General features: G+C 48.1%; 1 protein-coding gene across 1 annotated transcript; it reads right to left on the reverse strand.

The window, feature by feature from the left end:
* Positions 1 to 236: 236 nt before the first annotated feature.
* Positions 237 to 26,462, reverse strand: PLEKHO2 (pleckstrin homology domain containing O2). Its single transcript, XM_071441226.1, has 6 exons — positions 26,157 to 26,462; positions 22,332 to 22,484; positions 15,973 to 16,089; positions 8,991 to 9,095; positions 7,010 to 7,108; positions 237 to 4,727 (listed from the first exon to the last, which is right to left on the reverse strand). Exons 1-6 carry the CDS (start codon positions 26,163 to 26,165, stop codon positions 3,489 to 3,491), a joined length of 1,722 nt encoding a protein of 573 aa, XP_071297327.1. The 5' UTR covers positions 26,166 to 26,462; the 3' UTR covers positions 237 to 3,488.
* Positions 26,463 to 27,014: the final 552 nt, after the last annotated feature.

A 27,014-nucleotide genomic window follows, 5' to 3' on the forward strand; every position in this document is an offset into this window, starting at 1 on the left:
TGGCAGGCAGGGATGAGCCAGGAACTGCCCTGTGTGCAGCAGCAGCTCCAGCTCTGTGCCAGCTGCAGCCCCAACATTTCTCCTTCCTCCTGTCTTGTGGTTAGCACAGCACCAAGCTCACCTCAGCCTGACAACAGCCTGTGCAGCATTCCCTCCTTAGAGCAAAGCCTTAATGTGCTGCTTCTGGTGGCACTTCCTTGCTTGGCTTTAGGACAAAGTCACTCTGAAGCAGCAGATTTTTAAAAGGAGGTTTTATTGCCAAATCTCAAAGCTCTTTACAAACAGGAGACAAAAGTGCTGCCTTTCCACGGGCTGCAGCAGCTGCTTTTCAGATCGTCATCCACACTTGCTCACTTGCAAACTCACTTCCTTCCTGTCACAGACATGTAAACTGGTGGCACAGCCCAAAACACAGACTCACACTCCAGCACTCCAAGCCCAGAGGGTTTTCAGGCACAAAGCCCCCTAGCCTTAGTGCAGCCAGGAATTAGATGCAAGTCTAAATGCATGTTTAAAGGAAGATTAAAAAAAAAGTGCATGGTGGCAGGATGTACACTGAAGATGGGAGTTGCCATAGGAGGCTGGATGTTTTAGGATGAAACTGCTAAATCTATTAGAAAAAAAGTTAAAATCAAGAGTCTCTACCATAGCATTTGCAGCAGTAAAGTTACTGGGTGATACAGAGATTCCACTTAAGTTATATCTATTTACAAGACATAATACAAATCTAGTGAGATCTGTTAGTACAGCATATACAGTAATTAGCTGTAGGTTGAAAAACGATTTAATTTGCCCATTTCCTAACAGGTAAAGGGTATTTATCTGTTAGGATTCCTACTGATGGCTATTCAGTTAAATGTCAGACATTTATTCATTAGAATATTGAGTATAATATAAAAACATACAGTAAATAGAAGCACATCCTGTAGGTTTGGCTGTAACAGAGAGGGATGTCTGGGTATTTTCACCAGCACTTTGCCAGACAAGTATCCACAGAACACACTGCCACAAGAAAACACTGGAGAGAGCAAAAGCATTTGTGTATAAATATGGGGACTGAGCTACCCCATAAGCTGTTGTCATTCTCCTGGATTTCAGAGCCAGGCTTTGATTTGCCTGTCCTGAAGTTTAGGATTGGCTTCAGCTTTGGGATATGAACCTGTTCCCAGAGGTTGCCCTGGTTTGTGTATACTCCTGTTAGTGTGAACTGGGCTTTCCCCCATCTATCTATTGTCACAGAACTGCATCTTGCAAAAGCCTGCCTGCTCTCTGGAGCTGGTGTCCCTCGACTTCCAGTGCACACCAGGTTCTGACAGCTCACATTCATACCACACAGTGTTCGGTAAACAAAAGTGCACATGCAGAAAAATACATTTAGATAGCAGATAGGCACTGAATATTGTCTGTGTTCTTAGCCCTTGTCCTAAGTGTGTCTGGAAAGGTGAATATGACCCAGAGTCCACATTAAACCCATGGCAGCAAATGGCACAGGTCCAGAGTTTGCTTCAGGCTGTGTGCCTCAGGGTGGGCTTAGGACATTGGAAACTTCTTGCCTCAAAGCAAAGCTTTTTGGCACCTGAGCCCTGAGTGTTTGACCATGTAGAACTTTCCATGTGACAGAATAACAAGTGAACTCTCATACAACATCTGTGTCTGTCTTGAGAGGGGGACTCATTACCAAAACCAAGGCTAGTTTAATCAAAAGCAGCAGAAGCATCAGTTATGGTCACTATCTGTCTTGCTGGCTCCAGGTGGTAGAAACCAGGGTATTTGGAAATCCAAAGCCAACCTTTCTGTGCTCAAACCTGAAGTACCTATGCCTAGCCTAAGAGGAGGCTCAGATGAAACTTTACTGCTGCTGTGGGTGGTGTTTGCAGCCCCCAGCAGACTTGTGGGACCTGGGAAATGAGAAGAAAAAGAAACAGATGAGCTAAGAACAAAGTGCTGGAAAATGAGAGAAAAGAGTTTAGGTAGCATGTTGCTCCTTAAAACCAGACTGGGAAGATTGCCATTTTCCATGTTTCCAGAGCCTGGCTCAAGCTAAGGAGAAGCCCTCTGGGCTGCCACACAATTCTCCTCCAAGCAAGGACAGAGAATAGGGGAGAGGGCCCAGCTCGGGTATGGGGCTACACAGTAGCAGTGCAAAGACACCATTTTGCCACTGCTGTAATCACTGAAGGCCACGGGTACTGTGGTGGACAGGGGAGGCTGTGGGAATTGTGCTGGAGCCTTCTGCAATGCCTTCCTCAGACCCTTCCATAGCAATGCATTTTAATTTTCATATACTTCAGCCATTGGGACCAGCCCTGAAGTTTTGTGTGCAAAATGCCTTTCCCTCCATGTGTGTAAATTAGAGAGATCTGGGCCAAACCATGGCTCTCAGGCTGGCCAGGACACAGCAGGTAGAGACACGTTCAGTGGGAAGGGGAATCTCATCCAGACCCATGGCCTGATGTGCATGCTCCTGTCAGTTACATCCCAAGACAACACTAAGGGAACACACACCCCCAAAACTGCTTTGTGATAGCTCTCCTAGGAAGCTCCTGGGGATCTCCTGGACACAAGTTCTCCAAATGCCTGGCTATTTGGTCCTAACAATGCTGAGGGAATTCAGAGTTATCAGATAGGTACGTTCCTCAATAATAAAGGTATTAACCTCAGGGGTATCTTGTGAAAATCTTGTCCTGGTAGAAGACACTTTCACAGGCCAAGTGTAATCTCAATTTCTCTATTAATGAAAGAGGAACAATCAATACATGCCTGGCAATGATGCTTTGAGACTTGTGTTCACTCACACAGTGCTTAGCACACCTAAAGCACTGCAGAGCCAGCCTCAAAGTGCCTTCATACAGCTGCTCCAAATCAGGGACACTACTTGGAGTCAGGAATTGGCCAGTTTGGTTTGCCTCTGTGTGAGGTCACTTTTTAACTGTGGATGTGGTTTTGTGAGTATCTTTGGAGAAGATCAAACCGTTTATCTTTACATTCCTAGATGTCACTGGGCCAGGTGGTCTGGGAAACCATGCCAGCAAGTGAACAAACACTGACTACATTTATCCTTAAATGATTTAGCTGGGAAAACCAGATAGGTGCCAGTGTAATCTGGTATTTGCTTGCCTGTAAATACAGAGAGACAGGGGCTTTTGCTAGAATAGCCATTCTGCTCCTTTCAAAAAATCTGGCTTGGTCTGATTACCAGTAATTTTTAAGGCCTGATCCAGTGAAAGGACTTTGGACAGAATCCTTAAGGAGCATTCACATTTTTGAAACTGTTCACTGTCCTGTAACCTTCTGCTGTGCTAAGAGGATTAGAACCAGACTGGTATGTACAACATGAAGAAAGAAAGATGCTATAACTGAAAGCTCAATTCTGTCCCACAAACATGGTGTGTGCAAAGCAAAACACCGTCTTTAAACACTGGCCTAGCAATGGTACAAATCATAAATGCAAATGTTTGATTTTGGGAAAGAAGTCTCTGCAGAGTGTGTCAGGGAGCACTTCTCCTATAAAGAGTCACTAGATCCTTTTGCTTTTCTTTCTGTTTCTGTGTTCCTTCTTTTTTCAGTTCTCCAAGACCTTTAATTTCTTGCAAAACTTGTGAAGCTTGCCGAAGCTGTTCTACTGCCTCATTGAGCAACGTCTCTGCCACCACTGGGGGTCCATTCCCCTCCTGGGCCTGTTCCAAACCTTCACGTAAAACCTTCTGCAGAAGCTTTTCTGCTTTTTCCCTTTCATTAGCAACTTTCTCCTCCATTTTAGCTATGCACTGATGGGAATCCTTTGGGAAACCTTGGCCTGAAAGTGCTCTCTGTTTATTTTTGGAATCAGAGAGCAAGTCTCCCAGAGAAGAACAGCGAAGTTTGAGAACTGAAGTGTTTTCTGTAGAATCTTTCTTCTCAATAGTTGCTTTTACACCCTCATGGTCTGTTTCTGTAGCTAAGGAAGTCTCTGTCTCTTCTGCTGAAGTTTGCTGTTCCTTCTCGGCTGCGGTCCTCCCATTTCCTTCTTCTGTTTCAGCTGTTGGGGATGTGAACTCTGCTACCTCGCTGGCTGTGATCCCATTCACTGGGGGCTTGGAGCTGCCAGACTCCTGCTCTTCCCAGCCCCCAGCTTCCAGGTCACCATGGCTGGAGTTCTCTGTGGCAAGCATTTTCTCTGGCAAAACCTTAGGAGGAACAGGAGGCTTTGAAACATCTGTAGCAGCAATCTCGGCCGGGTTGTCTTTGCCATCATCTCCTGATGATTCCAAGTCTTCTGTCTTTTTAGGTTCAATGGTTGGTTGGTCCCAAGCTACTTTCAGCTTGTCTGGCACACTCTTAGGAAGTGGAATTGGAGCTTTTGATATAACCCTGTTGCTGACCTCAATGAGGTTCTCCTTGTTCTCCTCACTTGGTGCTTGGGATTCTTCCACATTCTCCTCTGGACTTCCAGAGTCCTCCTCCTTGGCATTCACACTGTCCTTTGATTTGATGTTTTCCTTAAGCTTCTTATCTGGAGGCAGTGGAGGAGACAGAGGTTTTTTATGCTCCTGGTCAGGAACATTGTTCTCTGCCTCCTGGTTTTCTTTTGTGCCAGTGGGTTTTGTGGGTGGCATAGGGGGCTTTGGAGTTTCTTTTTGAGGTGGTTCATTGTCACTTTCACTGATAGTGGAATCAAAGGTTGGTGGTCCATTGTCTACTATATCCAGATCTAGTCGCAGGATACCATCTGATGTACACTTGGCAGCCTGAAAAACAAGAGAGAAAGTTTTCAATTTCTATCATTGATTCTATGTTTCATCCTTTAACTTCAAGTTAAAGTGCAAAACCCTTGCAACCAGCATGGCAAACAAGAGGTTGCTGCTTCACGCTGAGAGAGTTGGGGCTTTTCAGCCAGGAGAAGAGAAAGCTTCAGGGAGACCTTAAAGCCCCTTCCAGTGCCTAAAGGGGGCTTCCAAGAGAGCTGGAGAGAGATTTTTCACAAGGCCATAGAGTGATAGGACAAGGGGGAATGGCCTTAGGCTGAAAGAGGACAGGTTCAGATTAGATACTCAGAAGAAATTCTTCACTATAAGGGTGGTGAGGCCCTGGCACAGGTTACCCAGAGAGGCTGTGGACTCCCCATCCCTGGAGTGTTCAAGGCCAGGCTGGAAGGGGCTCTAAGTAACCTAGTCTAGTGAAAGGTTCTTTGCCCTTGCAGATGATTTTTAAGGTCCCTTCCAACCCAGCCCTTGATTCTAAGAAAAGTGCAGAACTTATTTTACTACTCCTTTTGAAAAGACTGTCTTAAAGCCTGTACCACAATAACCTAATTTCTTGGTTTTCCTGTGGGTGCTTGTGCTAAGCTCTGCCTTTTTATTCTTTGTCCTGTGCTAGTGGGATCCCTGTACCCCCTTCATTTACAATGTGCCCCCCCAAAGGCTCACTTTTCTGCTTTTGAGCTTGCCATAAACCAAGCTGATCTTTAGATCACTTGGCCAAGGATTGTAATCCTGTTGCCTTCTGCTTGCTTCCTCTAACCCAATGTCATCCTGGCCTGAGCAGGGCCAAGGCTCAGCTGGTTAAACCTCCTTCAGACCACAAGCTGTGTGCAAATCTCACTAGTAGGGAGGTTTTCCTAAAAAGGATGGACTTAGCAAAGACACTACAGTGTGTAAACTCAGTGCCCCACAGAGAGAACCACAGTGACAGTTCCTGTGTGAGGGAACCCAAAACCACACAGAGGCTGCAGCCAGGGCCAGGCTCCTGCAGTGCAGAGACTTTAGTTAAAGCCTCTCTCTGTCTTTCCAGCCCAGCAGAGAGACAGAGGCAAGCTGCATCCTGGCAGCTTGGCCCTGACCCATCCTCACCTGGCCTGCTTTGAACACTGAAAATCCATGTTTGTGCCATTTCCTTCATGAATCTGCAGCCAGCAGCCATGATACACATCTTTCTGCAGGCTCTATCCCCTCATTCCTGCTGCTAAATTTTTAAGTCAGTTTCCCCTGATTTTGGCTGAGGTGAGGCATCTTAAGAGGTATTAACCTCAGGGGTATCTTGTGAAAATAGTGATCTGAGCAGGAAAGAGAGAGATTTTTTTGGTGCCTAGGGAAGGGCTCTCCACCTTACTGAACCCGTATTAGGCAACAGAATCCACAGTTCATTGTTGCTGTGACTTTTGTCATGTTTTCTTCTGCGGTTTTCTGGAGGATGGGAATCTATGATTCATTCTCATGCATTTCTCTGGGAGAGACACTCTCCCTCCATTTCTATGCAAAGTAAAAAGTCTCAGGGTATCTCATTTTCTGCACAAGGGTCATCTGAGTGTTGTGCAGGCACATAAGTCAGGGTCTTGGAAGTCTGAAGAAAGAAGGTTTGATTTAAAACCTTCCTTGCTTGTGATTAACGGTCTGCTGAAATATCAATCTGTCTGTAGAAACTTTTTAATAAATCACAGGAATCAAACATTAGTAAGAACCACTCCCCTGGAAATGAAATGCAGGTTTGTGGTTTTTTCTTTTTTTTTTTTTTTTTTTAAGTGAGAGACCCAGAAAATCAGTTAAAAGTAGACAGGTTAGTCTATAAAACTGCCTGGGAGAATGATGTATTCTGTTTCAGACCTAGGGAAGGGCTTGTAAGCTTGAAAGCTCGTCTGCTTTCTCCAGTTAGCTTAATAAAAATACAGCTTCTCCCCCTGGACCATGCAGTTCCTCTACCTTTAGACCACTGTGGCTACAAAATTATCACATCTTTGAAAATAAATATGGGAGCTTCAGTCTCTAATGGCTCTGACCAGATGGTGAAGCAGCTTATGAGTTATGAAAAGCTAAATATATGGTAACGTGCTGCAGCAGATAGAGATCTATGGGAACCTGGAGCTTCATTAGAGAGGTGCTGGCACAGTCCTTCCTGCAGGAAGTTGTTTCCCTTGTCAGCTTTCTCTGGGCTGTCCATACCTGAGGTTTCCCCTGGGGTTTGGTACCTGGGTGGAAGGAGCAGCTCTCAGTGATCCCAGCTGGTGGGATGGCTCACTCCAGCAGGGTGCACTTACCTCCTTCAGGTGACTTCTCGTGGGTGGCCGACGTCCGTGGGACACCTTCACCCTGTCCCGAGTCACGTGGTCCAAGGAAAGGCTCTCGTCTACTTTCACCTTGAACAGGGGGAAGAGGAGGAAAGCAAAAAAGGAAGAGGGTCATTAATTTCTCAGAGGACATGTCCATAAAGTTGTCACTGTCACACATGAAATGTTGAAGCATTTCACCTCTAGTCTTTACCTCAGAGCTCAGTTACAGCCTGCCTGCAAAGCCCTGCACGTATGTGATGGATGTTTAAGGTCTCAGAGGTTTGCAATGGCTAAACTTATCTCCACCTAAGAGGCAGGGAAAAAAAGGACACAAGGAGCTTTGTCCTCACTGCACCCTGTGCTTGGACTAGCTCCTGCACATGGCAGAACACAGCAGCAAAACTGCTGTTTCCATCTTAGAGGTGAAAGCTCATTAATAACCGTGACCTGACTGTGAACTGTATCAGCAGCACTTTGTTTCAGCCCTTCCCTTCCCTTCTACAGCTCTAATGACTGCAGGATGCTGAGGAGAAGGTGTGAGCAGTGACCTGGATTAATTGCAGATCCAGCTGAATTAACAAATTTATTTCCTGCAATCTGACGAGAAATGCACTGCCTCACACTCCTAAGGAGGGAAGTCCAAGTGCCCTGACAGGTATTTCTCTGTGCTGGCTCTATGACCATCCACCCACACTGTGATGCCCAAGGGCTGGAGTCTGCTCCCCGTGGAGGGGCAGCACCAGTGACCAGGGACACTGAAACATCTGTGTGTCCTTGGTACCACGAGTTTGTACAACAGGAAAGCTGGCAAGGGTGAAATAGGGATTTAAAGAGAAAAATGGCTGGTATGGCAGAGTGGTTTTACAGCTCCTTCAGGGAGAACAGATAATGCAAGTGAGCTGAGGGCTTGACACATTACCCTGTGCCTGGCCTGTGTGGAAACACTTTAAATCTGAGGTTTGATCCTTACTGGAATGACTGAGAATTAGAGGCTGGATTATAAGATGCTATAAGGAGAATAACCCCACTTCACAGGGCAGGGAGATGATCTGAGATCCCACCTTGCTGTGCTGCTGAAGGGTGTGCAGAATTCACTGCCCGCTGTACTGAATAAAAGCAAAGCCCAACTTCTCAGAGTTTACACCTCTAGCACTGTATCTACACAAGCAAGCCCTTTTCTCAGAATTTTTACTCATTGCTTTGGTTTCCTTTGCTAAACAGTTTTGCTGATTTCCTTGTTCCTCCTTATCCTGCTCGTTTTCTCTTGTGTCATTCCCATGATGGTGGTTTTGTTAATTTCCTTTCAGTTACGGAAAGAACTGCAGAAGAGATGCTGCTCCCTTGGTTTAGCTCAGGGCTGATTTACAAACTAAGAGGGAGCAGAACAAGGTTAAACAGGCTCTAGGTTGTGCAATTTTCATCCTGCCCTCCGTACAGCAGGATGGGAGGAGAATTTGAAAGTGCAGGTGTGCTGGGGCCAGCTGAGAGGCAGGCAGGTTTGGCCAGGACCATGGAGTAACTTTCCACCAGACTTCTCTCCAGACTGCAGGCGGAATAGCTGGTGGACTGAGTCACTTCAGACTTTTCCAGTCCTGAAGATTGGGCTATATCCTAACCAAGTACCTCCATTTCCAGGCTGCTTGGTGCTGAGGACCATGGCAGTGTGGGGAAGATGAGGGATGATCCCTCCAGGCTGCATCCCAGCTCCACACAACTCAGTGCTGCAGCTGCTTCTCTGCACCAGCTGCTTCCATTGGGAGAGGGGGACTCCCAGAAATCCTCTGATCCCAAGCTCTGAAGGGAAGGAACCTGCCCTACCTTGCACACCACTTTCTCTTTCCTTGGACCATGGCTGGCATGAAGGAAAGATGTGGAGAACAAGAGTTCAGGCAAGTTCTGCTTTTAGCTAAAGGAGCCATGGATGAGAACAGACACAGAAACACAGGAGTTTGAAAAGTGTTTCTCTTACCTCATCAAATACTTTGTTTTTGCCTCGATTGATCCCTTCATTAAGAGCTTTTATCCACGATTCCTTTTCTTCCAAAGTTGGAGCTTGAAATTTGATATCATGAACCTGCAAGAGCAGAGAGAGAATTTTTGCCTGAGCATTCCCTGTCAGGACCAGAGGTACCTCTGAATCACTTCAGTTTCTATATAACATGCACTTCTAGCCTGTGTTTAAACTACAGATTCCTTTGTGCTTTGGCATAGCTCCCATGAACAGGATTTTGTTATGCTGGACAGATTTTTGTTGTAGTTTTATTTTGGTAACTACTAAAGTAGTAAAAACCTAAGTTTCTCCCTTCTGCAAAATACTTGGAATAGCTCTTGGAGCATCAGTGAGTTGTACAGAAAATGGTCACACTGCATAGAGTCAGACTGAAAGTCCAAGTCATACTGGCTGGTTCAGATGAAGTAAAACATTTTATCTCCCACTTCCTCCAGAATACCAGGAATGGGATGGCTGCATGCAGTGGGCTCTGCCTGCTTCCCTGTTCCTGTGGCTCTGCAGAACAGAACTGATACTGGAATGTGGGGCACTGACACTGGCTGCTCTAACTCTTACCCAGCTGGGCACAGACACAATGAGGCATAAGAGCGATGTAAGTGCAAAAATTCACTGTATCTTTTTCTGTTTGCAAAGGAAATCCAGCAGTGAATACTGCAGACAGGCACTCTCTGGGGTCTGAAGAGCTGCCCCAATAAGAAGGGAAGAGCTGGTCATATAAGAGGGAACTGACAAGAAGTATGGGTCACAAATAAGGAGGGAGGATGGGTGATTGTATGGCTCTCCTCCAGCCAGCCAGCTCTTCCCTTCCTCCAGGACAGCTCCATGGCTTTACTCAGTGTTTCCAATCTCTTCTTGCCCACAGCAGTGACAATAGGCAGGGTGTTATTTAATTCACTGCTGTTTCCTCTGAGCACCTCACCAGTATTATGTAGCTGTGCCCCAGAGTACACTCCAGGGGAGAGAAATATCATCTTCACCTTACAGGTGGCTCCATGGCAGACCAGCTGGGATCCAAACAGCTCCATGTGGTGCCCAAGCCACACTGCACAGGCACACAGGAATACTCCTGTGCTAAAGGACACCAGCAACATTGCAAAATGAAGCACTGAAAGTCAGACACTCCCATTGTTTCCAGGCTGCAGGATGTCAGCCTGCTGTGTGTGCTCCTCCTAGCACCATCCCTAACAACAGGGTGGCACTTCTTACTCAGTTATTCCATCTTGTGTTTTATCCTCCTGGGTCAATATGTCTTATTGATTTCACTCTGCTCCAGCCCTGCCCTGAGAACAGAATTACTGATTCCCCTGACAGTCTTTTTTCTATCCTGCTTATCACTACAGTATCTAGGGGGCTTCACAAATTCCTTTTCAGGAAAACTGAAATTATCCACCTCTTCCAGGTGGAGAAGTGAACTACAGAGAGGCTTGTTCAAAACACAGCCTCATGGGGGTATTGCCTGGAACAGTTTTTTGGGGGTATTTAACATTCTTATAGGTACTCTGCACTTTCCCATTGCCTTCAAGGCAGTTGTAGCCTCAGCCTTTTTGTAAGTGAGGCCCCACATTCCAAAATCACAGCAGAGTCTATATAAAACAGGGACTATATTAAATGAGGGGGACAAAGCTAATGGTGACTGACAGTCGAGTGCTCTTAGCAGCTCCCTGTTCATGGCACAACAAAGCAGCAACTGTTCTGGGTCTCAGCAACTTCTGAAGGGACCATCAGAAATTCTGCAGAACTAAAGCCTGATCTCCTTACACCCACTCTTGCTGTTAGAAACCAACTGTTCTTCCTTTCTGTATTTACTTCTCATGTCAGTGCCATGGATTTACATCACAGCTTCCAAATGCCAGACACTCACAACCATCATGGCAAGCAGGGAGTTAAGGAGTAATTTGGGGAAAGATTCTTTTATTTGATCAGTTTGCACGTAAGGTGACGGGACCACATGCCTTCCTGAGAGCTCAGAGGGGAGGTTAGGGCCTGACCCACAGCCCTCTGGAAAAAGAGCCCTTTGTCTGGGATGCAGAAGAGCCACTCTAACCAGGGAATGTAAGGGAAGGCAAGGCTCCAAAACAGAGCGACGGCCAGATTTTGTTTTAGTCCGAGCTGGCCTGGTTTTGTGTGTGCTTAAAAACTTTTTTTGTTTGGAAACGATTTTGCCCCAAAGCTTTGTGATTATAAAAGCTTATGAGAAAGCTCTACTTGTGAGCAGCTGAGCTGCTGCACTGCCTGGCAAAGACCTGGCAGCCTGCACAAGGGTTTAGAAATCTCCGTACACGTTGTTCAGGGGAAGGATTCCTGCCTCACTTCAAGCTTCCTCTTCCAATGCCACTTTCTGCGCCTCATTCCAAATAAAGCTTCCCAGTCTGTGACTAAGCACTGGTGTCAGCAACTCTGTGGCAGAGCAGAGAGAACCTCAGGGGGGTGGTTCCTCGTTAATGAGAAGCTGAGATGTCCCTCTGGCATGCAACCCTTTGCCATCAAATACAGATCCAGTGGATGGTGAGAGAAAGGGACTCATGGTGCAACAGAAGGGAGCTGGGTGAGGGAGGATGAGCAGCACAGTGGGACCCACAGGGCAGTGTGGGCAGTGCCAGCCTCATGTTGCAGCAGCCCTGCTCCCTGCTTGCACAGCTCCCTGGGGCTGTGACACAGAGGGACAGGTTCCTCCCAGTGCACAGGTATCTTAGAATTTTTTTCTCTCCTTTTTGTAACACACCCACAGACACCAAGGCAGAGTCAGGCTGCTGGGGCTCTGAGGCTCGTGCTCAGGCTGCTGCCAGCCACAGCCTTTTGCTGCCTGGCAGTCCCTAGTCTGTCTGCATCCATCTGTGGCTCCTGTCCTCAGCCAAGGCACTGGGGAGAGGAAGCTCACCCATACCAGGATGGGAGCTCTCAGTAAAGCAGGAAGCTGGAGAGGAGAGGCAGGAAGAAGCTGGTCTGAGTCTTGCCTGTCATTGGGACTCTGCACAGTACTCTGAGACTCCCAGGCTCTCAGCAAACAAGGAACAAATTAATTTCTCTTGTCTGTATCTTTACTCATTTGAATATTTACAGATACCAGCAGATGCATCTAAAGATGTGTATTTCCTACAAAACATTAAGCAGGGTCTACTCTCCAGCAGGAATTTAAGGCAGAGAGTCAGTGACACCAATATGAGAGGGCAGCAGGCAGGGTAACACATTTGCACTCCTTCTTGCTAAGCCAGCTGAGACTGAGTCATGCCATAAACAACAGGCTAATGTGCCAGGAAAAGCTGTCATGGCCAAACCTAGTGACCATTGTAAGCCATGAATGCAGGCTACACAATTTACTGACAGTTCCTCAGAGCACAGCACAGCTCCTGCTGAATCACTAGTGAGACCTCAGGCAGGAGAGCTCCCACACGGATCACTGTCCGTGACAGCAGTGGCACCAGCTCCCTCCCTGCTCCTTGTCCTCCCTGAGACATCATTCTTCTCCAGCACTGTCAGCCTGATGGCAATGCCAAGCCTGCTTTCCAGGAAAGAGAAGTGTTCCTGGGGTCAGTCTGTTGTACCTGTGCTAAGTGATTTAACAGGCAAGCTCTGGACAGCTTGTAGCTGCAGTTTAGGACTGTCACCAACACTTCTTTGCTGAGCAATTCTGCAGATCTGCTGCAGAGGCAGGTGACACAAACCTGTGTTTGGTCCGTATCTGTTTCAGTGCAAAGCTTGGTGGGGCTGGGCTAAACTGGACTGTGAATTGCCTGTGAAGTGCTAGGGGGATGTGTTCCCTTCTGCTGACTTTTGGTACAGGGTGGTCACCTCCAGCAGAAGCTGCAGCAGAGCTGGGTCAGTAACATCTTAACTACCATGAGTGCAGCAGTCTATCTGCCAGATGGGAGGTCATTTCTTGCCTTCTTCTACAAGACTTTGTCAGGTTATATATCAAGAAGGGGAAAGGAAAGACAAGGGACTCCCTGCCTGTGACAGGGAGGTTGGAACTAGGTGATCTTTAAGGTCCCTTTCAACCCAAACCATTCCATGTTTCTATGAGATGACTGTCAGAGGATTCTGGTGGTTTTCTGTAGCTGAACCAAGAGCTACATCACCCCTGGGAATAATGCAGCATCTCTGCCAGACTGGCAGACATCAGGAGCAGACTCCCCCAAGCCTCACTGCATTCCACTGCAGCTTCCAGGCTGGGCCCCTGGTGAAGGCAGTTCCAGGTACCTCAAAAATTGATGGAGGCAAAAATAAGCAATGGAAGTTTCCATCCCTGACCACAGGTGTGAGGATGCCTGAGGAGCTGCAGGACTTGCTGGTGGACTCTTTCCTTACTACCACCCTCTTCCCAATATTAATATTTCCCTGCAGCTGAAGCTTTTCAGATCTACTGAACACCAGACTTGAGCCAATCTTGGTAATTTTCAGAGTTTACACCAAGCATCATTTACACTGCTTTTCTGCATTGTGAGAAGTACATTTTAAAGTCTCCAGGCCAAGGCTACTGCCCTTTCTTCGAAGCCCAGCTCTCTCCATCCAAAAGTTTTCACTTAATTGCTGTGGATGGAATGAAGCATTTGAGATTTCTAAGCAGAACGGGGCTTTTGCACACTGCCAGCTTCCTTCACTGAAGAACTGAAGCTCAGGGAGCAGTGCTTTCTTTCAGTTCCATATCAGTGCAGGCATGTGACATGCTCATATTGTCACAGCTCAACAAAAATGTCATCCTTGTCAATAGGCCAAGCAGAATCTGGGGTACATTCATCAACAACCAGTGTTCAGCTGGACAACTTATTTATTCAGGTGCAACTTCAGCTGCAGAGTAGTTTTAACTGACTGATTCATCTCTGCTCAAAAATATCCCATCCAAGATTTTACCTGGGATTCCCCTGCAACTAAACTGGGCTCCCTGTATTCAAGATTTGTGCACTGAAACAGAAATGGCCTTTCCTAGCTTGTTGCTAAGTCCCTCAAACTCATTCCTCACCATTATGCTCAGGAGAGAGGGTGAAAAGAAAAAAACCCTAGCAAGATGTGGCAGGGTTTGGCAAGCTGGCTCACAGGGTGATTTTAAACTGTGGATGGCAGCAAGCCTCCCAAATGGAAAATGTTTAACTGATATATATCGCCACAGCTGTGTATTTCAAAACAGAAGAAGGACAGTTGTGTATGTTGGCCTCCTAATTGAAGGCTGTGCTAACATCTGCCAAAGTTATGTTGTGTGTCAACACCCTCACCAGATTCCCAGCCAAAAGAAGGGTGGGAGGGGAGCCACAAACAGGGAACTTTTCATTTATAAAAGCCCTTCCTTTCACCAAAAGAGCCTTATAAAAAGTAGCCTCTATCTAGGTCTCCATTGAATCAGTGGCATGAAAAACAGGGTAGCTGTAAACTTGCCAGCATGCCAAAAGGATGAAGTTACCCTTTTGGGCACTGTTTGGGCATATTTTTCTCATAGCAAGAAATGAAAAGTTTGGGAACAGGTCTCACACCCTGTATTGATTCATGGAGCAGTGCAGAGACATATGCAGCTATTTCACAATTCTCTCTCAGGAACATGCTGGCAGATAATACCTGTTCCTACCATGCTGCCCATCTCTGAGCACACAGGGTACTACTGGCCTCCCAGGGAATAGGTGTACACTTAGAATCACAGAATCCTAGAATCATTTGGCTTGGAAGAGAAAAAACATCTAGTTCCAGCCTTCCTTCCATGGGCACGGACACCTTCCACTATTCCAGGTTGCTCCAAGCCCTGTCCAACCTGGTCTTGGACACTTCCAGGGATGGGGCAGCCACAGCTGCTCTAAGCAGTCTGTGCCAGGGCCTGCCCACCCTTGCAGGGAAGAATTCCTTCCTAATGTGTTCTGGGCTCCAGTGCTCTGCTGGAGCTCACTAGCCAGGGTTCTGGGGCAGGAAAGTCCTTGTTTTGTTGTTTTGAATGAAGTTTAGCACAATGGTGCTCTGAACTCAGCTGGGGTCTTATTATATGTATAAACACTAAGTGACTGGAGTGAAAGAATAAGCAACAGTGACAACAACGACTAAACAATCTCCATTTATTTAAACAAAATGGAGATGGGGGAATGCAGCAAGTTGGTATTTGTGTCTGTTCATGTTTTTATGGAAATGAATGTGGTTTTGTCCCTCACAACTTCTCAGATTTGCATGGGGAGATTTAGTAAGAACTTTTAGGCCAAAAAAGTCACATTGAAATTAGAAGGCGAAGTGTGATACCCCAAAGCAACAATGAAGAATTCTAGCCCATAAAGATGCTGAAATGGATAGCATGCAAGTAGGAGCTAAGGAGAACATCAAAAGATGTGTAGCAATGATGACTATAGATAGGAAGTAAAGCAGGATGTCCTTGCATACACCCAGTGCTCAGATGGATGTATAGTCACTTTGCAATGCCAGCCTGGTTTTTAGCTTCTGGATCTAACCAGATGCTGGGCAGGATGCTGCAGATGTAGGGTTTCATGAATTCTGCAAAATAAATCTTTTCTCCTAGGAACTGTTTGGCAGCAAGTAAATTTGCACTGGAGTTTCGCAGATCAATGGTTCTAACTCCAGGAACTGTCTCAGTACATGGATTGGAATTATTGATTTCACTGGACTTGGGCAAAGCTGCAGCATCCACAGGTGCTCAGAAGACAGGGAGGAACCATAGGGAATGATCTAAGAAGTACAACTTAGGGAGTACTGGAAGAAAGAAAATGCTAAGGCAAGGAAAAAAAAAAAATCAAGAGGAAAAGGTCGAGCCACAGGAAGATGCTTTCCCCACAACAAGAAAGAAATCTACATGGCAGTGGCTTTCCTTCTTATACACTGAACACCCTTTACAGCTACAGGTCATTCTCCCAGCTGCCAAGGAGCTCAGTCTCAGAGCTTTGCATCTGCTCTGGGCACAGCTGGCTGGAACTCACTTTGGAGTTAGCAAACTCGAGGGTGATGAGAAAGGCAATCCTACCTTCTTACCCGGGGAGCGGATTAAAATGAAACGATTTTTCCTTTTTAGTAGTGCACGCAGCTCCTGGCACTTGTCATAACTCTCCAGTTCCACTGTTTCTATGCACTTCTGTTCATCCTGCAGAGAGGGAATGAAACATTACTATGAAAAGGAGGCATTGAAATCAATCACAGACCATCAAATTCTGCATTTTTTCCCTTTGCAACTGTCTAAAAGCTCTTCTGCCTTAAAAATAACCTGCATGCAGCCAGAAAGCCCCATAAATCAGGCTGGCATCTCATTAAGAAAATACCCTGGTCTTTAAGCTACAGGCCTAGTGGTCCACAGTGGCTGAGCAAATAACAGGTTGGGGACAGTAACACCAGCTTCTGTCATTGCTGTTAGCCTCATCCAAGCATCTGCAGCCAGAAGTGACACTACCTCCATTCCACAATGAAAGGAGGAGATGTGATTCTGCTTCTTCACAGGGAAGATGACACAAGCATCACGATGGTCCAAGCAGCCCCCTCAGGAAGCCTGAGCCAGAGCAGGGATGAGAGGGGAGCCCTGTTGCCACACGGAGCTGGGGCAGACTGGTCCTCACATCACAAAGGTCAGCAGGAGCCATGTGTGATGGACACAGTCCTCTTGCAGCCACACTGCTTAGGATTGGAAATACAGCCCTGTACAGCCAGCAAAACTGTCTGGGCCAGCATCTCAGTGGGGAATATTTATCTCTGGAGTATCTCCACTGATGACTGCCGGCCGCGATCTTGGCTCATTTCTCCCAGCAACATAACTAAAATTCCACACGTGGTGCGTGGCTCAGTTCAGCTGCAGAGCACCATCCCTAATAGGAATTGCAGCGTAACACTGGGCAGATAATATTCTTCATGTCTCAATAGCCCAGCAGAGACCAAAGCTCCCTTTTGCTAAGCACAAATGAGCAGTGAGAATCTCAGAGCAGTTCTTGCCAGTGAAGTGCTTCAGTCAGCATGGCTCATGAACCTCTCCAGTACCATCCTGAATTAAAATCACTGGTCATAACCACCCCCAGCTCAGGCTCTGCTCCCAGGGCAGCTCCTTGTGCCCGTATGAGTTTGTATTTAGCAATTCCTGTAGTGGAGAAGGGGGTGTGGGATGAGGAAACATGTCATAGCCAGGAAGCTGCTGCGTGGCTGGAGGCAGGGAATGGAGAGTTCAGAGGGAAGTGGGCTGCGGGGAATTTCCTCCCTTTACCACTTGACATTTAAGTCGCTGTGCAGAACTCAGCCTGCGTTTCAGTTTTTTTAACCCTCCTATCTGGGGATGGGGGCCCGGCAGAGCTGATGCCAGTACACAGAGCAAGTCCTGAGCCACCGAGGGACGTCTGGATCTAATTTAGGTTTATTATTTTAATGACATTACTGTTTATTTCATTTAACACTGAGTAGGTGAATGTGAACTGGGAAAAGGCATACTAGGAGGAGGAGATGAATCCTGCCCAAACCTAAAACCCGGGCGATAAAATCCTGCTGACACTACTGGGCCCTTTGAAGGCTCCTGCTGCAATCCTGGTATCGCAATGTCACTGCAAAAGGACAGGGATGGAAATAATAACCCCTCTGCGGCCAAGAAATGACAGAGAAGGGTGAGGTCAGGAATACAGGCCTCGGGGATGGGTGATCTCATCCTGGCCTTCGGAGGACGACCGCCCACGTTACAGCCCTGCCGCACGGCCGGTGCAGCTCCCAGCTCCTTCCCCTCCTTCCCTGGGCTCAGGATGCAGAGAGCTCAGCAGTGCTCTGAGCTGACACCAGCCCCAAGCCTCCTGCCCACCCTCCCTGCTCTCAAGAGCAGCTCTGTCCCCAGCAGAGCCCCTGTCACCCTCCCTGTCCATTCCATCCGTCCTGCCTCTTGGACAGGAACTCTTCCCTGTGCAAGCCATGTGCCATGTCCTAAGGGCTGTAGAACACCATGGTGAGGAAAAAGGGGACTTGGCAGGGTGGAAAGGTGTGGTTTTGCTGTGAGATTGCCTCTTGCCTTCCAGCTGCCTGTCTTCTCCCTGGGGAGGCTTTGGGGACTGTGATCTGGCCAGGGAACAAGGGCAGAGAGGATGGGGACATGCAGGATGCTGTCTCCCAGAGACACCTTGATTCTTCAAGCTATGGCTCCTTCTTCACACGGACTTAGAACTTTTCAAGTGAGTTATCCTCTTCAGGGAAAGCAGGGAAGAAAGCAGCCAGAGAAATATAAAAACTCCATGTATGAGGCAAAGGAAAAGCATCTGAGTTCAGGGAGCAGCAGAATGGGGCTTTTGTCTATGTTTTACCCTTGGCAAGCAGCCATCCCCACTCTGTGAGCCTACCTGGGTCACAAAGAGATCCTTTATGTCTGTCCTGCAACACTAAGATAAAGAATGAAAGACCCGACCCTGACGCAGGTCCCCAGGTCCCTTCAGCCTCCTGGGACCTGGAGAACACTCAGCACCGTGCAGAGACAAGGTCACTTCCAGAGTCCTGCCCTGACACATGTTCTGGACAAGCTCAATCCTGGTACAGAACCCTTACATTCATGATTTAATGCAGAAAAACTATTCCATTAACTCTTCATGGGCACATCCTGTGACAAACACATCTGTGTCTATTGGTTTGGTCCTTAAGAAGAAAGTTACTGAACACCTGGACATATTAATGCACATGCTTAACCAAAGAATCACGCTTGGCAAACTATTTCCCTAATGAAAATTGTATAAAAAGGTGGGGGAAAAGACTCCCTGAAATTTTTATTTATATGAATTCCCAGCAAAAACCTCCTCATTGACACACACTCAGGGGCTGAGACCCTTCATTCAGTGTAAAATGTCTAAACCTGAAATAATAATTTATTTCTCTATTTGAGAAAGTGCTCTCAAAGTGTTTTAACAAATCACTTTTGGGTATACCTTGCTATCACTTTACCAGGGGCAAAATGCAGATGTTATGTGTCCAACTGTTGAATGCCAAATGGATTCTCTGGTCTCTAGAATCTAGTAGGATTTTTCCCTGTCAAATAACACACTTACAAAGAAACCCTAAAATAACAAGAAAACAGGTCTAAGCACTAGCTGCACTGTCTAGGGGGTAAAAAAATCCAAACTCAAGACTGATGCTTTCTAATCCATGAAGTGATAATATTGATCTGTCTAGTCACCCTACATTGGATTGCCTGGTCTTCAGGGAAAAAGAAAACTCTGTAGGTTTTTTTATTCTTGCAACAATATGCAGAGAAAAGAAGACAAGAAACCCCACTAGAAAATAACCCACTTGGTTCTATGCAGACCTGCACAGCAGTTTCTTGGGATCCGAGCACCCTGTACTTGCATCAGTGCCTCCTTTCCTGACATTTGGGTATAGAATATACAAACATCTTGCTTAATTGCATCTTCATTTAGGTGAGGGTACAGATGGAGGGTGCTGTAGATGGAGGCACAGCAGAGAACAAGAAATCCATCTCCCTTCATTCCCCATCCTCTGAAAGAAACCTGAAGCCATGTGGGATGACTTTCACCCCATCTGCTCCAGGTAACACAATAGGCATTTGCCATTTGCCTTCAGGAGGTGGCTCTGCTTTAAACCAAACCCAACGCCTGACTAGCAGATGCAACTTAGGGAAGACGTTCCCAGGGCAGGTCAGGGAATCAATCTCCAGCACATTCCTGGAGATTGCTACTGATGATGATACATGGTATTTGTGTGCTGCTCAGACTGTACTTTCCAGCAACACTGTACAATGTTCTTGTCTGTATCTCGTGTTGGCCGTCCCCTCTGCTCTTGTTTTGCACCTAAACTTCAGCTAAAAGTGCAGCCAGGCTCATGCAACTGCACCAACAAGGCGGCCTGCATAGGAAACCACCGCTAAAGGCAGCATTAGCAGCCCTTTGTGAAGGGGTGGACACGGGAGGGACTGAGAAAAGCACACTGAGTCCAAGGCACTCCTCAGTTCCTGGAAATCTGATGGGCTCGGACCAGCTGAAAGGCTCAGCCTCCAAACCTGCCTGCCCACATGGAAGCTGATCCCCCGTTTAATCATCCAAGTCTAATTCAGAATACATATGGAGAGATGCCATTTATTCCTGTTGCCTGAGGTTTTATCTCCTTTTCAGAAGCACTGAACAACCCCATTTGTAAATGTTTCAGCCTGAGGATGGTCTGGAATGCTGTGTTCTTCTCCAGGGTCACACAGACCAGATATGTGGAGAAGCTCCAGTGGGAAAAATGGCACCTTGAACTCCAGAAATGCAAACCACCATAGCACACTGCACCACAGACTCTGCCTAGACATCAACCCTTCCCAGCTCAAAAACTTAGTTCCCCATTTGTAAGATAGAGACAGCCACACTGCCCTGACTCACATTAAAGGAAGATAAATACAGTAATAAACATGAACTGCCTCAATTCTGTTGCAACAAGACCCCTCCTGAGTGCAGAAAATTGCCATTTCCTTTAGTTTCCCTGTAGTAAGTCTGCACAATCACATGTTATCCTATTGTGCTACCAGATAATTTTGCAGCAATTTCCTCTCCTAAGACATTTGACTTCACTGTAAGCCAGTTTAATAGCCTATAGATATTAACATGATCCCTTATTTACAATAATGGGACCTTGCAGCTACTGTAGCTTACAGATGCAATTTATTACAGGATGTTACCACAATCCGCAGGCTACCAGAAAACATTATGCCTGGTTGTTACAAATGCCATTTTCCTTCTTGAGATAATAAAATAACCCTTTAAATGATTGGGATTTTTTTCCTTCTTCTGAATGTCTGTGAAAATTAATCTTACTTTAAAAGCCTCCTTTTCCCTTGTGGTAATGAGAGCCTCCATGTATCTTGTTTTTAAAGGCATGCCCTTTAAAAAAAACCTACGTCATGTTTATAGATTTTGAATCTTCGAGTTCCTGAAGCTTCAGCTGGAGTCAACAGGTGTCCAGGGCACTGGGAACTGATCTACAGAGAGTCAACAGTTTGCAGGACCAGGCTGCATCCCTCTGGGTAAGAGAACTCCCCGTTGCTTTTCCTGCCTTCTGAACTGCTCATCACCTGACATTGACTTCTCCTGTCATTATTTTTGCACTCTTCATGACATTTCAGAGCTAAGAACAAATGACACCAGAAGGCTTTGGGATTTGGGAAGAGCAGGAGTGTTCAGCATAAGGGAAGAGGTAGTACCCTTTAACCTAAATTGTTTATAACAAATCTTACTTTATTAGGCAAGAATATGTTTTTAAAAAAGAGAACCGAACTCACTGTCAGTCCTTTGTTCCTGAAACCACCACAGCAATGCAGCTGCTGAAACATTTCCCCATTCTTCTTCCCTTGACACACTGCACATGAAGCTTTACATGACTTTGCTTTTATATCGTCCTGATGGCCACACATGACCCAGATCCTCTTGGGCCTGACACCTCACAGGCACGTGGTCCTTGTGCAGACCACAGTCCCCCACCCTGCTGCACACACAGGCCACCACAGGGCTTAGACCTACCCACTCCTCATCTCACACCCCTCTTGTAGCTTGTAGCTTGTGCTCTGCACTGTACTTTCTAACTTTTGGGGCAAACTCTGCTCTTGCAGAAGCTGCTTCCAGCCCAGGAAAAAGGGCTTGACTCAGGACAAAGCCACCTTTGCCTCCTGGCAGGAGCAGCCCTGCACTTTTCGTTCTTCTTGCCTGAAAATGCAGGACAGATTTGGCTTGGCTCTTACTGCTCATTTGTCTGGAAACAGCTCGAAGTGCGGCCATGAACTTAAGGCATGCAGTTTATCTGGGGAAGTCCAGGACAAGGCTCCCAGGGGTCCTTTGCTCAGAACTGGCTCAAGTAAAGGGAAAAGATGAGCCAAATCCAGACTGTCCGTGCTTAAGGAGGACAGCATGCACTCACAATCTCACTCTGCATCCTTCAGTGGCTAAAAGAAACCCTGAAGAGTCTGGCTGGCAACAATCTGAGCTGCTTGAGGGGTGCCAAACAGCTGCAGGGTTGCCTGCCATCCCCTCAAGTGGCAGGTGGGAAGTCAGCCTGCTACAATCACTTTTATCCTTCAAAAGCCAAAACCTCATTGCACATATCCTGCTTCCGTCCAAAGCTTTACTCCATTCACCTTCTCACAGGATGTCCTGCCCCCCATTTTTTATTTTGGCAAAGGCTCTGTCAAAATATTCAGTGGCTAAAATATTTATAATATATAATATATTTAAAACGCAGCTGCTGTCTCTTTGACAGAGCTTACCCTTCCTGGAGATATCTGGAGAAGCCCTTTTGGCAGGAATGGGCTGGAGGGAAGAGTAAAAAACACAGGGACATGCATGTGTCCCTAGGGGCCTGCTCCTGCCCCTCATTCAAGGCCATTAGCTGTGACCATACCTCATCCTCGTAGACCATGAGCTGTGTTTTCCTCAGCTGGATGTAACGATCCTTCCACAGTCCCAGGAGCCCCCCGCTGCTTTTTTTAATCCAACCATATTTCTCTGCAGTTGGAGCACACTTTGGTTTCTCTGAGACCTCCTCCTTTGTATCCTGCAAGGACAGAAGGCATAAGGAGTTTCCATCATCAGAAAGCCAGCCCAGAGAAGATTTTGGCACCCACCAATTGTGATCCCTCCCCACCACATCACAATGGGAGATTGGCATCTTCCGGAGGAAAACTCAACCAGCTCTCACAGGACTGGTAAGTGGGCACAGACCCCAGCCATCCCTGGAGACACTGTTGGGATGGCAACAAGTCCACCTTGCTCCTCTGCTCCCCCAGGGGCTCTGCTTCCCTCTCTGCTCACTCGTGCACCAAGTGCACCTTGAAAAAGAGCAGCCTCCTCTCTTTGCTCCTCCAGCTTTCTGATGAATCCCAGCACGATGGATTCTGCTGGCATCAGTAGCAACACTCATATTTTAGTCCAAGGCCACTTCTGCAAGCTCCTCTTCTAGGTGTCTATGCTTGGCCACCATCCCCAAACCAACTTCTGTGGGCAAATCCACAGCATGAGGGACAGGGCTTCACCACATCCACATTAAAATGTTCCCAGCAGGTTAAAGATTAAAACTTTCCTCCTCTCCAGTGCACTGGAAGAGCCTTTGCAAAGGCAGGATCCCTGTACCCCTCCCTTGGAGCACCCTGCTGCTCCCTACACCCCATGGTCCCCTCAATAAGCCTCTTTCCCTGGAGCAAGGCAAGAGGAATCCCTTGCTGAGCCAAATCCCCTTACACAATCACCTCACTAACCTTGTGATTTGTCAGGAGAGGCCAAGCCCAAATCCTCCAACCTCCTCCCAGGGACCCCACTGTCCCCCAGACTCAGTTTTCTCCATGTCCTCACGTGTAATAGCAGCAATCCTGCTGCAGAGAGCTGGCACACAAACAGAAGATGTGTGACAAGAGAGCCCCAAACATCCCAAAATGGCCCTCACTGCACCAACTGGACCAGCTGGAGCTCAGACATCTTGTTTCATAACATGAGAAAATCCCAAATGCATGGAACAGAGTCAGAGCTGGACACTCCCACAGCCAGGGCAGAGCAAGTGTGTATGGACAAGCTTCAGAAATTTGGAGGAGAGCCTTGCTAACGAATCTGTTTTCATGCACCAAACTCCCACTGAACACACCCTTGGACAGCAGCTTCCATCAGGGTAAGCTCTTATTTAAAAGAGGGAGCTTGCACCAATAAAAAGAAGAAAAACAGCTTAAAAACCCCGTGCACCCACATTTATTCTGACCTCCACTAAGATCTGGAAGGGGCTGGGCTTTCCTGGTAGGCTCAGGTGCAGACTGGGAACAAGAAACTCAAATAAACTGTGTTTCACCTAAAAAAAAACTGTGCTGAAACCTGTAACAACCTCGGTGCCTTTTGTAGAAGTTATTTCAGTTATACTGAGCTGCATCTGAAATGGCCACAATACAGGATGACTGAGCATCAAAAAGTTTTCCGGGAAATGGAGGAACTACATAGGGTAGGTTTTTTTTAAACTTGACTTTTTAGGTTGCCAGGAAGTTGTATTCAGTTGAGATCTGTGACTTCAGCAAACATCAATTCCTGCACAAATACAGACCTGCTGGTTTCCTGATCGAGAACCCTTTTGATGTCATTTTTAGATAATTGGGCATGGATTTTAACCTCCCTCGTAGCACTTGTGCATGGATGTTGCTGTATGAAGAGTTTATTCAAGTGACTCCAGACCAACAACTGCTAAAGTGTTTTCATCTTTTAAGGCTTTTTTTTTTGCTTGGCAGGTGAATTTTTGCTGGGCTTTTTTTTTCCCCACCTGGCAGAAAGGCTGAAGTCACATGGTAAATATGTCTACCCATGCTCTGCTCTGCAGAGCAAAAACTACACTGGTTTTAAAATAGAAGTACTCCCTGTGAAGACACAGCACCTAACATCTGTGTCCCCTGCCTGCAATTCAACAATTAAAATGGGAGCATGACACAAAGACATAAGGTGCTGTTGTTAACTCAGCTATATATGAGCATTCTACAAGAAATATTCAGATATCCTTCCTGGGATATTCTTGGGCTGGATTCATTCTTGTGGTAATTCCATGAGAAGAAGCCCCCTGACATCAGCCAAGTGAGCCAGTGTAAATGAAGGAAGAACCAAGTTATCCCAATGCTGGCTCAGGCCAAAGGCATCACTCCCAAAACCAACCCAAAGGAGCCATTTTTGCATTAGAGGTGAAACACGAGTTCCACTCCTTCAGCTTGGTTTAGCCTCACATTTTGCAGCGCAGCAGAGAACCCAAATCAGACAAGATGGCTTTTTATTTAACAACTAGGCAGTTTTTCCTCCCCTGCCCTGTATTTTATGGGCCCACAAACCCACATAGTCTTCATGTCTTCCAACAAAACAAATCCCCAAGAGCTGAATCACAGTGGTGCTTTCAAAGTTACACAGATCACAGAAGTGCCTCAGCCAGTTACATCGACTTCATTTCAATCAAGCATCTCTCTATATCACACACTCCCTTCTACCAAGGTGCTGATGAACAACTCCCAGGAGACAGCCTGCATCCCTGCACGTCCACTGTTCTTCTCCCTTTCCACGTTATCTCCCAAACCTTGCTGTTAGCACTTCCACTTCTCCCCAGCCTGCTGGAGCAGAACAGGTTGTTTCACTGGAAACAAACTGCTCAGATCCACGTGGAACTTGGGGAACTGCCTCTGACACCCCTTCTACAAGCAATCCTTGGAGGATTCATGTATCACTGAAGAAGAGAAGCCCGTGAGAGGGCCAGCCAATGCTGGGGTAAGTGTGAAGCCCCTTTGGCCGGCAGCCACCAGCTGGAAGCAGTTTCTCTGCTGTGGATTAATTTCATGGATGCCAGCGGATAATAACAACTCTCAGTCACTACCAACTTGGGCTGCTTTGCCGTCTCCCTGCTGTTTTAAAAGAGCTTTCATTCTTGCCACAGAATGTTGGGAGCTGAAATAAGGGGGTGTGAGGGGGGAGAGACAAGCCACAGCGACAGGGATCGCATGTACCAGACAGAGCCTGAAGTCCTCCGGCAGTCCGTCCTACCGGGAGCTTTCTTTGTGCATGAGCAGCAAAACCTCATCCAAGGAAAGGAAGCAGGAATAATTGCGTGGCCAGACGAGGGGAGAAAGCGACCTGTTTAACTTGCCAACAAATTTGTGGCATCTTAATCAATTCTCAGAGGGATGGATTATTGGGGTGTCTGATCCCATGGACATGAAAACCGTGCGCAGAAGAAGCACCACTGCCCTTCTCCGAGTTAAACCCGTCCCAAACAGAAAGGAGGAGCGGAACAGAAGTGGGGAAGTCTGGAGGTGCGTAGCCATGTCCAAGCTGGCGATTCGACCCAGGCCCGGCTCCAGCAGGGCAGGACAACACCCCAGCGGAGTCACTCGGGGTGGCCCGAGCACGCGTGGAACCAGTCCGGCTCTGCCCCTCCCGGCCGGGTCCAACATCCCGAGGGCTGCGGGGATGCGCTGCCGAGGCTCTGCCCGAGCCGCTCCGGGGGTTGCCGGGGATGGGGAACCCCCCGCCCCGCGGTCTGCTTCGCCGTGCCCCGGGCGCAGCGGGGCCGGGATGTCCCAGCGCCGGCGAGCACCCGAACACACCCCGAAGTGGCCGGGGCGGTCCCCGTGTCCCGGCAGGCGCTTCTCCCGCCCGGCCCGGGGGTCCCCGCTCCCTGTCCCGGGGTCCCCCCGCTGCCCGTCCCGCTCCCGGCCGGACTCACTTGCTCCATGGCTCCTCGCCGCCCGCTCAGGGGCTCGGCCGCCGCCCCGCTGCCCCGCTGGGCTCCGGGCGGACGGGCATGCCGGGCGGGCCGGGGGTGCCGGCCCGGGCCCCGCCGCTCTCCCTCGGCAACAACTTCTCGGGGAGCCGGAGCCGCGGCAGCAGCAGCAGCACCGCCGGGTTTCCGGCGGCTCCGGCGCTGCCAGCGAGGAGGCGGGGATGCCCCCGCCGCCGGCCCCGGCCCCGCCGCCGCCTGGCCCGGCCCCCCCGCCTGGCCCGGCCCCGGCCCCGGCCCCCCCCGCCGCCGACAGGGGTGGGAGCCCCGGACGGGCTGGGACTGAACCCAGGAGAGGGCGGTGCACGGGGGCCGTGCGGTCAGACGGCGGCTGCGGGGTGGGACATGGACCCGAGTGGGCAGAATGACCAGGGATGACAGGATAACCGGAGCGGGATATGGAGCTCGGGGTAGGAGAGATCCCCGGGGTCGGATAGGGTCATCAGGGAACAGGCAAAACCCCCGTGGTGAGACAATGTCCGTGAAATCGGAGGATCCCTGAAATGGGAGGATCGCTGAAATCAAAGCCCCCTGTGTCTGTCAGGGTCCCCAGGGTCCAATAGGATCCCCAGGGTTAGGCAGGGTCCCCGGGATCACATACAGATCCTGGGGTCAGACAGGGTCCCCAGGGATCACAGAGGGTCCCATGAGGTCAGGCCAGACTCCTGTAGTAAGACAGTGCCTGAAATCAGAGAGTCCTCATGGTCAGGCAGAGTCCTGGCGGTGAGGCAGGGTCTGGGGTGCCACAGTGTCCCTGGGGCTGGGGTCGGGTCAGGCCCCAGGAGCAGCAGGACAGGGCACAGC

Source organism: Agelaius tricolor, unplaced genomic scaffold, assembly GCF_023055355.1.
Source record: "Agelaius tricolor isolate 1412-34295 unplaced genomic scaffold, bAgeTri1.0.p SCAF_16, whole genome shotgun sequence".
NCBI lineage: Eukaryota > Metazoa > Chordata > Aves > Passeriformes > Icteridae > Agelaius > Agelaius tricolor.